This window comes from Chrysochloris asiatica, unplaced genomic scaffold (assembly GCF_000296735.1).
Source record: "Chrysochloris asiatica unplaced genomic scaffold, ChrAsi1.0 scaffold00181, whole genome shotgun sequence".
Taxonomy (NCBI): domain Eukaryota; kingdom Metazoa; phylum Chordata; class Mammalia; order Afrosoricida; family Chrysochloridae; genus Chrysochloris; species Chrysochloris asiatica.
The window spans coordinates 4,604,650-4,619,146 of NW_006408699.1; the positions used below are offsets into that span (position 1 = coordinate 4,604,650).

At 43.5% G+C, this 14,497-nt stretch overlaps 1 protein-coding gene across 1 annotated transcript in view; it reads left to right on the plus strand.

The window, feature by feature from the left end:
- The first annotated feature begins 7,912 nt into the window (after window positions 1-7,912).
- CCDC148 (coiled-coil domain containing 148) overlaps window positions 7,913-14,497 on the plus strand; it is a 396,419-nt gene continuing 389,834 nt past the window's right edge. Inside the window, exon 1 of the mRNA XM_006872045.1 lies at window positions 7,913-7,997. Within this exon, the coding sequence (XP_006872107.1) occupies window positions 7,913-7,997 (85 nt within the window). The remainder of the gene's footprint in view (window positions 7,998-14,497) is intronic.

Below are 14,497 nucleotides of genomic sequence, written 5' to 3' on the forward strand. Positions count from 1 at the left end.
GCTGAGGACTCTAGATTCATGGAAAGAGAGGGACTGAGAACTGGTGGCCAGGAGGCAGACTTTGGTGGTTTAAATTATTATATATTAAACCTTTATATTATATATTATATATTAAACCTTTGGTGGTTTAAATTATTATATATTAAACCTTTATATTATATATTATATATTAAACCTTTGGTGGTTTAAATTATTATATATTCCTGAGTGGTTTTTTGTTTTTGTTTTGTTTTGTTTTGTTTTTTAAAGAGAGCTAAAATGAAGAGAGAGAAATACTGTTAACTGATGGCACATGGAGGGGATTATAATCATTGTAATGAAACAAAGTATATAATTTGTTGAAAGTAAAACTGATGATCTGCCCTGTAAACTTTCACTCAATTCACAATAAAACCTAAAAAAGAAAAAAGGGCACTATAGCCCAAATGTTAAGTGATTTGTTAAGGTGGTAAGGATTTAAGACAGGCCTCCAAATTTTGCTGGCCCAGGTACTTTTCACCTCCATCTCATGTTTGCAATTTAAGAGCATTTACAATAGACCAGAATTTCAGACACTGCCAGAAATCCACTGTTTCCAAGGCCTATTTGGCAATGAGGTGTAGGTTTCTATGTTCTATGTTACTTGTTCCAGGCCAGGCCCCAAAAACCTACATAGTAGTACCCTGAGAGTCCCATTTCAACTACACATGTTTTTTTTTATGTTTCCAACAACAACCTGGAGCACTGGTATGGCGCTGTGGGTTAATGTACTCAAACACAAAGTCAGCGGTTCAAGCTCACCAGCTGCTCCTCGGAAACCCTATACAGGGTCACTATGATTCAGAACCGACTCGACAGCACTCAACAACAAAAATCTACACCGCTCTAAACTCAACCTATGTAAGTATATTCAGGCTTCTACGAAGGAGCTTTCTCTGTCGCTCAAAGCGGACAGATGCTCCAGTGTTGTTGTTGCTAAATGTCCTCAAGTCAGTCGACTCATAGCTACCCTGTGTACAGTTTCTGAAGCTTTTATAAATCTTCAAGGGATCAGAAAGCTGTGGTTGGCAGGCTCGAACCACGGACCTTGTGTTTTGCAGTACAGTGCTTACTAGATAAAGCCACCTCAATCCTGGTGGTGGTGTTGGGTCAGGGAAAAGGGCAGACTAGGGTAGAACAAGATAAACACCCTTGGGCATTGGTAACTCACTAAATTTATTACAAAAGATAACTAAGGTAATAGTAGAAGTCAAACTTGGCTGTTGATTAAAGAGAATCACTGGTTTGTCTGGCTCCCTCCCTCACCACCCTTCATTTTGTATGCTCTGGATTTTGTGAGGATGTTGTTGTTATTAAGTGCCCTTGAGTGGGTTCTGACTCATAGTGACCTGTTTACAGTCTGCAAGGCTATAAATTTTTGCGGGAACAGAAAGCCTCATCTTTCTCCCACAAAATGGACAGAGGCTTAAATCACTAACCTTGTGGTTCACAGTCCAGTGCTTTTTCTGCTTATTCTACAGAACAGCACATTGTTGTTATGATGGTGATGGTGTGCCTTGGAGTCGGTTCTGACTCACAGCAACCCTGCATAGCGTTTCCGCGGCTGTAAATCTTTATGGGAGCAGAAAGCCTCATCTTTCTCCCACGGAAAGGCTAACCTTAATGTTAGCAGCCGGACTCACAACCACTTCATTGTTGTTTTAATTGTTAAGTCGGTTCTGACTCACTGAGACCCTAGATTGGGTTTCCAAGGAGCAGCTAGTGAGTCTGAACCAGTGACATTGTAGTTCAAAGTGACCTTGTGGTCCAGCACTTTATGCCACAGCACCACCGCACACATTGTTGTTGTCGTTGTTAGGTGCCATCAAGTCGGTACCAACTCATAACGACCTTATGCACAACAGAACGAAACACTGCCTGAACCTGGGCCAACCTCTACTGTTGCCATGCTTCAGTCCATTGATGCTGCCACTTGGCCAGTCCATCTCATTGGGGATCTTCCTCTTTTTCTCTGACCCTCCACTTTACCAAACATGATATCCTTCTCCAGCGACTGCTCCCTCCTGACAACGTGTCCGCACACATTAGTACCAACCAATCACCAGATGCTATTCAGTTCATACAAAATATTTCCCAATTACATGGTTTAAAATAATTCAGATACTTCCATATTTTAATTTATATATTTTATAGTACTAAAATTTCATAATCCAATCCATAATGACATTTTCTTATCTGCAATGAATATGAGTTATAATAAACTATAATGTTATGAAGACTGAATAAAATGATCATTTATGTAGCCAACATTTATTGGTGTTATCAAGCAAAAAAATAATTCTAATAAAAAGAAAAATCAGCTTTGGTCAATCAACAATGAAATAGCTAGAGGCTAGCTATTGAGTTGAGAAGCACTGTTCTGTAGCATCTACAATTTAATAATATGAGGGGTTTAAAAATACTGGTTGAAAAATTCCATTATATTTCAATTCCATTTTCCAAAAACTTCTGAAGCTTCTCATACTAACACGGAGTTCTGGTGTTGCACTGTAGGATAAGCACTGGACTGCTAACCACAAGGTTGGTAGTTCAAACCCACCAAACCACTCTTCAAAAACCCCTCTACAGGGTCATTGAGTCGGAACCAACTTGGAAGCACTTTAGCAACAACATACTAACAACATAGCTTTAAAAGATTCAAGTAACTGCCCTGAATTATTAAAGTGATAAACTGAGAAACATCTGAATGTTATGAAACTTTACAACAGAAATTAGTAATCATATAGATTACTGTTCTTTGTCACATAAGGCTTGATTTCGTCACCCTGAAAGAACCCTTCATCTCTTACCACTAGGTATCAAACTGGCCTGCTGACTGCTCTCTTCACGTATAGGCCGTATATGAAACCCTACAACCCCATATCCTTAAAGTTCCTCTTTCTCTGTTTAAAGCTATCTGTAGTTAGTGAGCTAGACTAGGTTTCTGAAGCCTCAGTTCACTCTTTAAGGAAGAGCACTAGAGAGCCATTTAACACACTAAGCGAGTAATTATCTCTCAGTACTGAAGGCGTGAAGACAACTTCCAAAAGTGACATACAATTCCATGATACGTATTGACCTAGAATAACCTATATATTTACCTTTCAATTAAGAATGAGTATGCTATCAACTTTAGAATGAAGAAAGAGTTTTCTTTGGCTTGAAATAGAAAAAAAAACAACTTGGCATTCTCAAAACGTCTTACTATTTCTAAAGATGCAGGTAAGTGGCAGAGTCCTGCCTGGTGTGGCACTGTAGGATATGCACAAACCCACCAGTCACTCCCTGAAAACATTATACAGGATTGTTATGAGTGGTCATAATCAACAACTTAAAGTAACTTCCCTGAATTATTAAAGTGATAAATTAACACTTAACAATGACACTTAATAACAGCAAGTACTGGACTTACCAGATGGCTGGCATCATCCAAGGTCTGAAAATTCTTTATCTAAATTGATCTTAGTCAACAGCACAGAAATTACTCACTTTAAAAATTGGCCAAATTTTTAAATTAAACTTAACTTTCTTTGCCAATTTATATCTCAGAAAAGGAAATTGCAATTCTGATTTAATATAGACAAACGAAATACTCAGTCATACAATCATTACAGTTTTTATTAAACTGTGTTTAGTGGTAACCCAATGCCATCGAATCTATTCCAACTCATAGTATCCCTGTAGGACAGCGCAGAACTGCCCAATAGGTTTCTAGAGCTGTAAATCTTTACAGAGGCAGACAGCCATATCTGTTTCCTGCGGTGTGCTGGTGGGTTCAAACTACTGACCCTCTGGTTCACTCAAATTACGGTAGAGCCAGTCATGTTGTTGCTGTGATGTCAAGTTGGTTGCAGCTCATAAGAACCCTTATAGAGCTTCTGAGAAGTTGGTAAGTACGAACCTTTCAGTCAGCAGTTGAGTGCTTAGCGTACCACACCAGGACTCCAGAATTAGTCACAGTATTTTATTTAGTTTATCCAACATGTGAAGTAGTAACAGAAATGTTATTTCTTCAAAAAGCTCATGGAAAAAGTCCATTATCTTTTCATTGCATTTTTACACAAACTTTTTGAAGCCCCATCATGTGTGTGTGTATGTGTATAAAATCTTGTTTTCCAGTTGAATACTAGTTGCCCTTACTTTCTTCTTCCTGTCTCTTATACATTCCATCATTACTCCTGCTCTCTTATCTTCCTCCAAAAACAATAGAGGTAAGTATCAAGATACATGGGCACTAAGATGTCCCAATTTATAACCTTTAATATAACATATTATCTTTCATATAACACAGTGGAATCCAGGTGTGGTGCTGTGGTTACATGAGCTGGAATGCAAAGTCAGTTTGAACTGCAAGCTCGGCAGTTCAAGCTCACCAGCTCCTTGGAAGGATTTAAAAAGAAAAGGAAAAAGCCTCTGAAACCCTATACAGGGTCTCAGTGGATCGGAACTCACTCGACAGGTTCCCCACACATAGCAACTCTGTATAGGGTTTCAGAGGCTTTTTTTCTTTTTCTATTGTACTTTGCAGCAGTAAAGCCTCATCTTTCTCCAGTGGATTCTAACTTCAGACCTGTGGTTCACAGTCCCGTGTTTATTGCATGAAGCCACAGCACTCCCTTAATATAACATACAAGACACCAAATGCAGCACGCTTTTCTTATATAAGTGGGAATGGGGTGGCGTAAGAAGGGACTTTGGTGAAAACAATTTATGCTATTCTCAATTGTGGTGAATTACCATTTTTAACACATCTTTTTTTTTTTTCATATAGTCAGAACAAACAGATTATAATAATCCTAACCTACAGCAATAAGCCTGAAAGTTTACAATGTTAATATTTCTAACTGAAGCAGGTAAAATCACCTGCAAAGCCAATCTGGTATATGCAATATCTACATACTTGAACTGTTATTGGTTATTTCAATTGCTTACTCAGCAGAGAAACTCAGTGTTTCTTTCTAATCTTCACATCAAATCAAATAAGCACTTGTTAAAATCTACCGTAATATGATACTGTTATATAATAAAAGTTTCCTATTGGCATTTATGAGCACTTCCCAATATCCTCACAGTGGGACTGGACACAAATCAAGTCTCTAAATTAGAAGGTCCATTGATTATAGACATCCCAGAAAAACAAAGTAGCAGCAAAAAAACACAAAAAACCCCCACAACCCTTCTCCATGCAAAGGGAGAGGTTTTCTATTTTCCTTTCCCATGGTCTTTTACTAAAAAGCCTTCATCTCAGATTTTACAATACCCTGATTTACCCAAAGTAGATGTTCAAAGACAGCTGATGTTAGACAACTGGCATTATTTTTCTGAATCTAACAAAAATAATCAAGTGTGGACAGGATTACAGCTATAGTCAACCTCCAAAGCAAACCATATAGCATGCCTCTCCAACATCCAAAAACCCTTCTTATCTTCAATATTTGTTGCTCACATTAACATGTTTCCATTTCCCATCACTGTTTTCCAGGTACCCAAGATGAAGATTCTTCGATACTATACTGCATTCGAATAGAAGCATTCTTACAATTTCCTTTCTCAAATACAAGACTCTGAGCCCAATTATAGAGAAGCATCTTCTGCCAAGATTTTGCTTTTCTTAAGTAACGAATATGCAAGTTGAGCGAAAATGCATACTAATCATTATCAATTTTACATATAAATGAATTGGCATTCTTTAAAAGTTATAGGCTGTATTTCTTTTTCTGACAAACTCTAACAAGAAGAAAATTGAGAAGAACTGTGATCGCCACTAATATATCAGATATCTTGAACATGATTATGTTGTTCCCGTGTTACATCCAATGGTAACTGACACGCCCCGAATTTAACTGTACCAGACAGTTCTATCTGTCCCATCGCTGACCAAAACACTGCTTCTCTGTTTCTATTCATTAAGTATTACAGGAGATCTAAACACAACTCAATATGACAAAGGGGGGGAAAATTACAATTCTTATGACAGTAAAGTGATGCACACAAAATTTCTCTTGCAGCACATCCCGGTTCATGAGCGCTAACAGTTATTTTTTTGATAGAGCCAAAATATATTGGCTGAGACCTCATCACTCTGGGAACCTTTGACCACCTTGTATCTGCTGGTTTTCAGAAAATCCTCGTAAAAAACACACACTACCCAAACCTTGCAAACCAAACTTAGGAAGAGCCTAGTGCAATGATCAATAACCTTGGCTACACCACCAGAGGCTCCAAATTCACAGTCCTGGAGTCCAATGCAGCAAAAACCCCAGATGAAACGAAAGGCTAGCTAGAGTGGAACAGAACTGCCTGCCGCGCTTGAAATCCTCCCACCGCCCTCTGCCGCATGGAGCAAGGCGAGGAGAAGAGTAGACCCAGGCTCACCAGCTCCGAAGATGCTCCTGTGACCTTTGGCTGCGCGGAGAGAGCTGGGTCAGTAAGGCGCTAATGCAGCCGTGTAGCCACGGTGGGCTGTGTTGACTCTGCCCCTGGTGCATTCCTCGCATTCCTGCACAATCTGTCTCTAGCCGAGGAGCCGGCGGCGCGCGTACCCCCCTAGACACACACCTGCCTATTGCTGCGCCTCGAGTGGCCACTGCCGCCGCGGCGCCTCCACCGCCGGAGCTCGCTGTTTGTCGCACTCCGCCAACACGCAGTCAAATCCTGGCCCCTCTGCCCGCCCCCGCGCTCCCCCCGCAGGGCGAAAAGGGAGAAGGCTGGGGCCGCTGAAGCGGCGGGCAGGGACAACCGATCTGCCCGGAGGGTGCCGCAGGTCTGTTTCAACTCCTGGCAGGGAGATGAGGAAGTGGTGAGGCAGAAGGACAGCGGGAGGATCTGTACTGGGGAACCGGGCGGGGTGGATCGGAGAGAGGCGCCCCGGACCGAGGGGGTGGGGAACCCGGACCGGCAGGAGTGCGGGACTAGGGCATGCGGTAGAAGGTGCCGACAGCAGGGGCGTGGGAGGCGGGGAGAGGGTCGAGATCCAGGATCTGGGGCTGGTGTGACGGATGGCCGGCAGCGAGGGGTGGGGAGAGTGGGCGCCCGGGGCTTTGGGGGCGCTGGGCGGCAAGCCAGGTAGGCAGGAGCGGGGAATCCGTGGGGCGGACGTCCAGGAAGGCTCGGCGCGGCGCTCAAGTTCAGACTAGGATATCTGGATCCGAAAAGGCCCACGTGGGGAGGGTCTGCGCGGCGTGGAACGGACACCCGCGGAGAGTGATCGGGAAATGGAGGGTGAAACTTGTGCGCCTGCCGGGGGGAGGGGAGCAGGCAGGCGAGTGCGGGCAGGAGCACGAGGCGGGGCAGGAAAGCCGAGGCGGCGGCGCGGCGCGGCGGTGCGGACGAAGTAACGGGAGGGAGGCGCCCGCGCCCCGCGCAGGCAGGTCCCGGCTCCGGCGCGAGGGGGCGAGAGCCGGGCTCTCGTGGGCAGTGGTCTCTGCTTCCGCCCGCCCGCCAGCCCGCACACTTACTTTCCAGGTTAGGCAGCCACCGTCGTCGCTCCGGGAATCAGGGACATCGGCGCCGAGAGGTCGCCGCTGCAGCACCCGAAAAATTAAAAAAGTGCCGCGGCTGAGCGGCTGCCCGCCCTCCCGCCCTCACTCGCCCCCTCCCTCGGAGCGGCTCTCCCACCACCCCCGTCGGCGGCGGTGGCCAACTTGCCCCGCTACCCCGTGCCCATGGTGCCGCCTCCACGGCCGGCGTCGACGCGGACAGCCCCGGAGCCCCCTCTGCTGCCCAGAGGCCGCCGCCGCCGCCCGCCCAGCCGCCAGCCCGCCTGCCAGCCAGCCCCGGGCTCCCGGGAACGTCAGCACGCCGCCGTCTCCGGACCTGCTCTCTGCCAGCCCCATTGGTCGGAAGGAGACGGCTGGCCCTCCCCATTGGCCCGGCCCTTATATTGAACGGGCCAATGGAAACTGCGGTTTCAGGTCGCCATAGAGACCGATGCTGTGAGAAGCGAGAGGGCCTGGAGAAAGTGGCGACAGTGGTTGAAGGTGTCTCTGGCCTCGGGAGCGGGAGGGAGTTGGGAAGGTGGGGGGGAACTGTGCATGGGAATTCCCGGGTCCTGGATCCAAAATTCAGGCTTTTCTGCTGACATCAGCAGTGCCTAGTAGGGTTTGTCTGTGGCATCAAAGGCAGGAACGGCTAAACCTATAGGTATCCTTAACGCTGACAATCAAGAGTAAGCTTTTCATTTCTCCTGGGTCCTGGAGCCGCTGAGGTTGTGCCCTTTGACCTTTGAATTGTGTGCAGCTTCTGATTCTTCTCTAGGTGAGTTTGCACCCCATCCCTTCAATCTTCGTTTGTTCCTAATGTTACTGATCCGCCTAAATTCCATTTAGGCTTGTTCCTCCGAACCACTGTCTCTTCCTGGATCGAATGTGACCTCAAAATTTTGAGTTTTCAAATTTATGTTGGTAAGTGCCGTCGTCTTTGAGTCTGTTTGAACTCATAGGGACCCTCTATAGGGTTTCCGAGGAGCAGCTGGTGAGCTTGAACTGCCAACCTTGTGGTTAAAGCAGACTTTGTGGTCCGGTGCATTAACCCACAGTGCCACACCAGGACTCCAAAGGACACTTGGAGAGGATTTACTTTGGATGATATTTTGAGACGGTAACAGGATGCTGGATTGTAGAATGCCTACCAAAAGGTGAGTGCATGAGCTAGTGTGTTCACTGCTTTCCAGCCACAAACCTCTAATCGCTCCCATGGAAGGATATTTATTAAACAAAGAACTATGTGCACATTCTACACTATAAGCTTGACAGGTGTGTACTCCGCACCCCCCACCCCCATAAGGTTACTGGCAGGGAAAGACAGGTGACTCCTCATAATTTCACAAGAGAATAAAGGAAGCAGATTACAATTTATGGATTTTGTGTTTTGGCTATTTTCCAGATTACCTCTCAATTTGAATTTTTTTTTTTTTTTTTTTAATCCACTGAGGCATGGGATCAGTACACACAAAAATTTTTTTTTTTTTTTTTTTAATCCACTGAGGCATGGGATCAGTACACACAAAAATCTTGAGCTGGAATACTTAGTTCTCTACTTTTTAAATTTAAAGTATATTTGTACTAGTTTGTCAAAACTGGTGGTGGTGGTTGTGTGCCATCGAGTCCTTTCCCACTCGTAGCAACTCTGTATAGCATTTCCAAGACTGTAACTCTTTATGGGAGCAGAAAGCCTCATCTTTATCCCCCTAAACAGCTGGTATATTCAAACTGCTGAACTTTTGGTTAGCAGCCCAGCTTGTAATCCACTGTGTTACCAGAGCTCGTTAAGTTGTCAATACTACATGGGTTTTTTTTATTTATTTTTTTGTAAATAACTTTCATATTTAGATGTTGCTCTTGTTGAATCCGTTTCAACTCATAGCCATCCCATATAGTAGGGATGAGGAACCTTTCCTCTGCCAAAATTTATAACATCATTCACAGACCATACAAAATTATCAACTTAAAATTTAGCCTGCTCTATATGCACCCAGAAGGAGCTCTGGTAGCGTAGTGGTTACGAATCGGGCTGCGAACCTTAAGGTCAGCGGTTCGAAACTACCAGCCGCTCCGCGGGAGAAAGATGAGGCTTTCTACTCCCGTAAGGATTTACACCCTCGGAAACCCTGTACAGGGTCGCTATGGGTCGGAACCGACTCGAAGGCAATTAACAACAACATATGCACCCAGAGGGAGGTTGGCAAAGATGGGGGTGTGGGAGACACCGGGAGGAATGCAGTGGTTAAGTGAATGGTGGTGGTTATGTGCGCTAGTGTTGGTTCCAACTCATAGCGACCCATTAAGTGAATGCTGCTGTTGTTAAGTGCCGTTGAGTCAATTCCGACCCATAGTGACCCTGTATAGGGTTTCCAAGGAGCAGCTGGTAAGCTTGAACCACTGACCTTACAGTTCAAATGACTTTGCTGTCTGATGCATTAGACCACAGCACCACACCATAGAGGTGAATTCGGCTAACTGTTGGTGCATAGAGAGGATTGCAACCATGTAATGAAGCAAAGTGTATGATTTGTTGAATGTAAAACTGATATCTGCTCTGTAAACCTTCACTCAATTCACAGTAAAAAGAATTGTTCTTAACTAGCCTACTATATTGGTTACGAGTTGGGCTGCTAGCCTCAAGGTCAGCAGTTTAAAACTACCAGCTGTTCCATGGGAGAGAGATGAGGCTTTCTGCTCCCATAAAGATTTACAGCCTCAGAAACCCTATACAGGGTCACTTTGAGTTGGAGCGAACTCCAGGGAATACCACCACTACAACCACATATTTGGTCGAACATTAAATTAACTCATCCCTAATTGTGAAGGAGCTCTGGTAGCGTAGTGGTTACGAATTGGGCTGTGAACCTTAAGGTCAGCAGTTCGAAACTACCAGCTGCTCCGTGGAAGAAAGATGAGGCTTTGTGCTCCTGTAAAGATTTACAGCCTCGGAAACCCTATACAGGGTTGCTATGGGTCGGAACTGACTCAACGGCACTTAACAACAACAATGCGATGACTAAAGAACTCTGGTAGCGTAGTGGTTACGAATCAGGCTGATAACCTTAGGGTCAGCAATTCGAAACTACCAACTGTTCACGGGAGAAAGATGAGGCTTTCTGCTCCCATAAAGATTTACAGCCTCAGAAACCCTGAGCAGGGTCGCTGTGAGTCAGAACCAACTCCACAGCATATAACAACAACAACAACAACGTGATAACTGAAGTCCTGGTGTGACAATGTGGGTTAATGTGCTGAACTGCAAGGTCGACGGTTCAGACTCACCAGCCGCTCGTCCGAAACCCTATATAGGGTCGCTGTACATCAGAACTAACTCTACAGTACTTAACAATAGTACGGCCATAAGGAGCTCTGGTAGCGTAGTGGATTAAGAGGTGATCTGCTAACCTCAAGATCAGCAGTTGGAATCTTCCAGCTGTTCCACAAGAGAAAGGTTCTACTCCCCTAAAAATTTACAGCCTCGGAAACCCTTTTACAGGATAGCTATTATTAGGAACCAACTCTACAACACACACCACCACCACCATAGTGTCCATGGGCCAGACATTCCCGCTTCTGCTGTATAGGGTTTCCAAGGCTTTAAATCTTTGCAGAATCAGAAGTCTCATCTTTCTCCCACAGAGCAACTGGTAGGCTCCAACTGCCAACTGTATGTTCATAGTCCAGTGCTTATTCTACAGAGCTACCCTGTTCCCTCATATTTACATACCACCTACTAAAAATGAGACCCCATAAATGTATTAGGCTTTTAAGTATTATCTTGCTTTAGTATATAGCTACTGATGATGTTCTTGGGTTCCTTTTTCTTGTGTGTGATTTTGCTATTTTTATATTACTCTCTTTAGTAACAATATTATGTTTATGTCACTGTCACCTTATATTAAACTATCACTCCTCTGTCAGTCTCTCCTACTGTGGTGGCTTGCGTCCTGCTGGGACAGTAGCAGCTACGCCACTGGTATTTTAAATGCCAGTAGCGTCACTCATGGCGAACAACTCTCATCGCAACTTCAAGACTAAGACAAACTAGGAAGAATGAGCGCTATACTACTACTTCTGACTATCTAGCCCATGAAAATCTTATAAATAGCAGTGAACCATATTGTATGATAAACTGGCTTGCAGACGTTATACATGCTTTTTTGAGAGAAACAGATTAATCCGTACGCAAATTACGTGTGTCTCACTACTATCCTGATTTTTAAATGGATGATAAACTTTTTTACTGGGTTTTATGTTACTGTAACTGAAGACTACAAAAATAGACTTTTTAAAAAGTTAACATAGTGCCTTGTTTGAAAAATCATCTCTACAATTTGCAGTTAAATTTGAACTTAATTGACAACCCTTTGCAGGGTTGGAATATGGAACAAAATAGCTGAACTTGTGACTTTTCCCTGTTCTTTCTAGAATTGGGCAGTGAACAGCAAGGCTAGGAAGTGCTGTCTCATGCCATAATGGAAATGACCTCATCATGCTTTTGAATGCTTCTGGATACCTTTGTGTGTTTGCTGGATTATATAAAAATTAAAGTACAAGTTTTTATACATGTGTTTGTTACATTCTAATATACTAATAGAATGCCAAGGATTTGTGTTTTTTTGTTTTTTTTAATAACAGTGAATGGAAGGTGTGTCTTAATGCAATGTAAAATATAGGTATTATTTTTCTTAGCCTAGCATGGAAAGAACAAAACAGAATAGGTGATCTTTTGCTCCAATAATTCTTTTTATTGAATTTTTCTTAATTTGTTTGATGAGCATTATGATACTATGTATTTCATTATGTAATGATTAAAGTGTTAATAAAATACACCATTAGTAACATCTCCTGAAATAAGTTTTTCTTAAAACACTTATTTTAATGGGCAGCACTGTGGCTATGTAGGATAAGCACTGGACTGCTAACCACATTGTCTGCAGTGTAAAGCAGCCAGCTGTTCCATGAGAGAAAGATATGGCTTTCTGCTCTCATAAATATTTACAGCCTTGGAAACCCTGTGGTGGGCCACTATGAGTCAGAAACAACTCCAAGGCACTTAACTCATTTGGATGTGTTTTGTTTTGAACTTGCTCTTGAACTACTGTGAGTAACATTGTGGAGACTCTGGTTACTGCCTCAGTCCCTCAGGTGTTAGCAGGTCAGTATAAACCCTGACCCGGACCTTACCCTGGTAATGGAGGCGTTATCATGAGTGCTTACTGACAAATGCTCAAGAAATTCATCTGTACTCATTAGTGAGAGTAAAGCTTTTTAAATTTAATTTTGCAAAATTGGGCTCCAAACCCAGAAGGCACAGGCAGATAGATGTACCATGTACTTGTTATCAAAGAATTTTATCTCCTAGTCTACCCTCCCACACACACTCATTGTTAACTTCTTATTTAAAGTTCCTTCCCCTTCTCCCATGAGATTCTATTGTTACACTAGCCAGTAACTTCCTGGACCCACCTCAGTCCTGAAGGTGGACCATCCTAATAGTTATTTCTTATACTACCAAATATTGCTAAATTAAGAAATCACTTGTTTCCACTAAAAGTTCATGCTATCCAGACTTGAATTGGCTCTCACTAATGGAGTCCTGTAGAGAGCTCTGGTAGCATAGTGGTTGTAAATTGGGCTGCTAAGCCTCAAAGTCAGCAATTCGAAACTACCCGCTGTTTCGCAGGAGAAAGTTGAGGCTTTCTGCTCCTGTAAAGATTTACAGCCTCGGAAACCCTGTACAGGGTCGCTATGAGTAGGAACCGACTCCACGGCACATAACCACCACCACCAATGGAGTCCTGTGGATTCCTGGTATGGTGCTGCAGGTTAATACACTGGACTGAAAGGTCTGTTTGAACCACAAGGTTGGCAGTTCAAGCTTACCAGCTGCTCCTCAGAAACCATATACATGGTCTCTATGAGTCAGAGCTCACTCCATGGCACTTAACAACAACAACAACAATGGAGTCCTGGTGTGACACTGTAGGATAAGTACAAGTGTAGCACTGTAGGATAAGGATTTGTTGTTGTTGTTAAATGCCACTGAGTCAGTTTTGATCCATATAGGATTTCCAACAGAAACTGATGAGCTTGAACCGTCATTGTTGCGGTTCAAAAAACGTTGTTGAAGTCCAGTGCACTAACACACAGCACCTCATCAGGACTCCTAGTATGGGACTACTAACCGCAAAGTCAGTGTGGTTCAAACCCATCAGCTGTTCATCAGAAATAGAGTCACGATGAGTCAGAACTGATTTCAAGGTACTTCACAACAACACTAGAGTCCTGGTGGTGTGCTGTAGGATAAGCACAGCATTGCTAACCACTACGTTGGCGGTTCAAACTCACCAGCTGTTCCTTGGAAACCCATTATAAGGTCACTGTAAGTCAGAACCCACAACATGTCACTTAACAACAAAGCTCAAATCCCTCTCAACATCAGTAGTGTGACTTACTAACACAAGGCCCAAGGTACTTCTACAAAACCTGCCCAATTTTTGTTCTTCTCGGGTCTACGCTACTTTTAGGCTGTAATCATTATGGGAGCAGATTGCTAGGACCTTCTCCCACAAAACCACTGAGTGGATTCGAACCATCAACTGTTCAGTTACCTTAACCATTTGTGCCTCCAGGACTCCTTTTTCATACTTGACTGAAGTTATTCCTTTAGCTTTCCTAATCCTGTCTTAATTTTTACAGCTATCACACATTTGATAATTATTTCCTTCCCTCCCACTCCGAGAAGGAAATGTATCTACCCTTCTTATCCATGATCATAATCCATTTCTGTTTCTAAATATAGGCCATTCTTCCTCCTTCAAGATTGTGCCCCATTGAGTATAATTTCGCTCTAGATCCTGTGTTCTGCGTTCTCTTCAATTGTTTTTGCACGTTTTATAGATATGTGGAGCCCTGGTGTGGCACTGTGGATTAATGCGCTGGACTGCAAAGTCGGTTTGAACTTCAACTCAAGGTGGGCAGTTCAAGCTTACCAG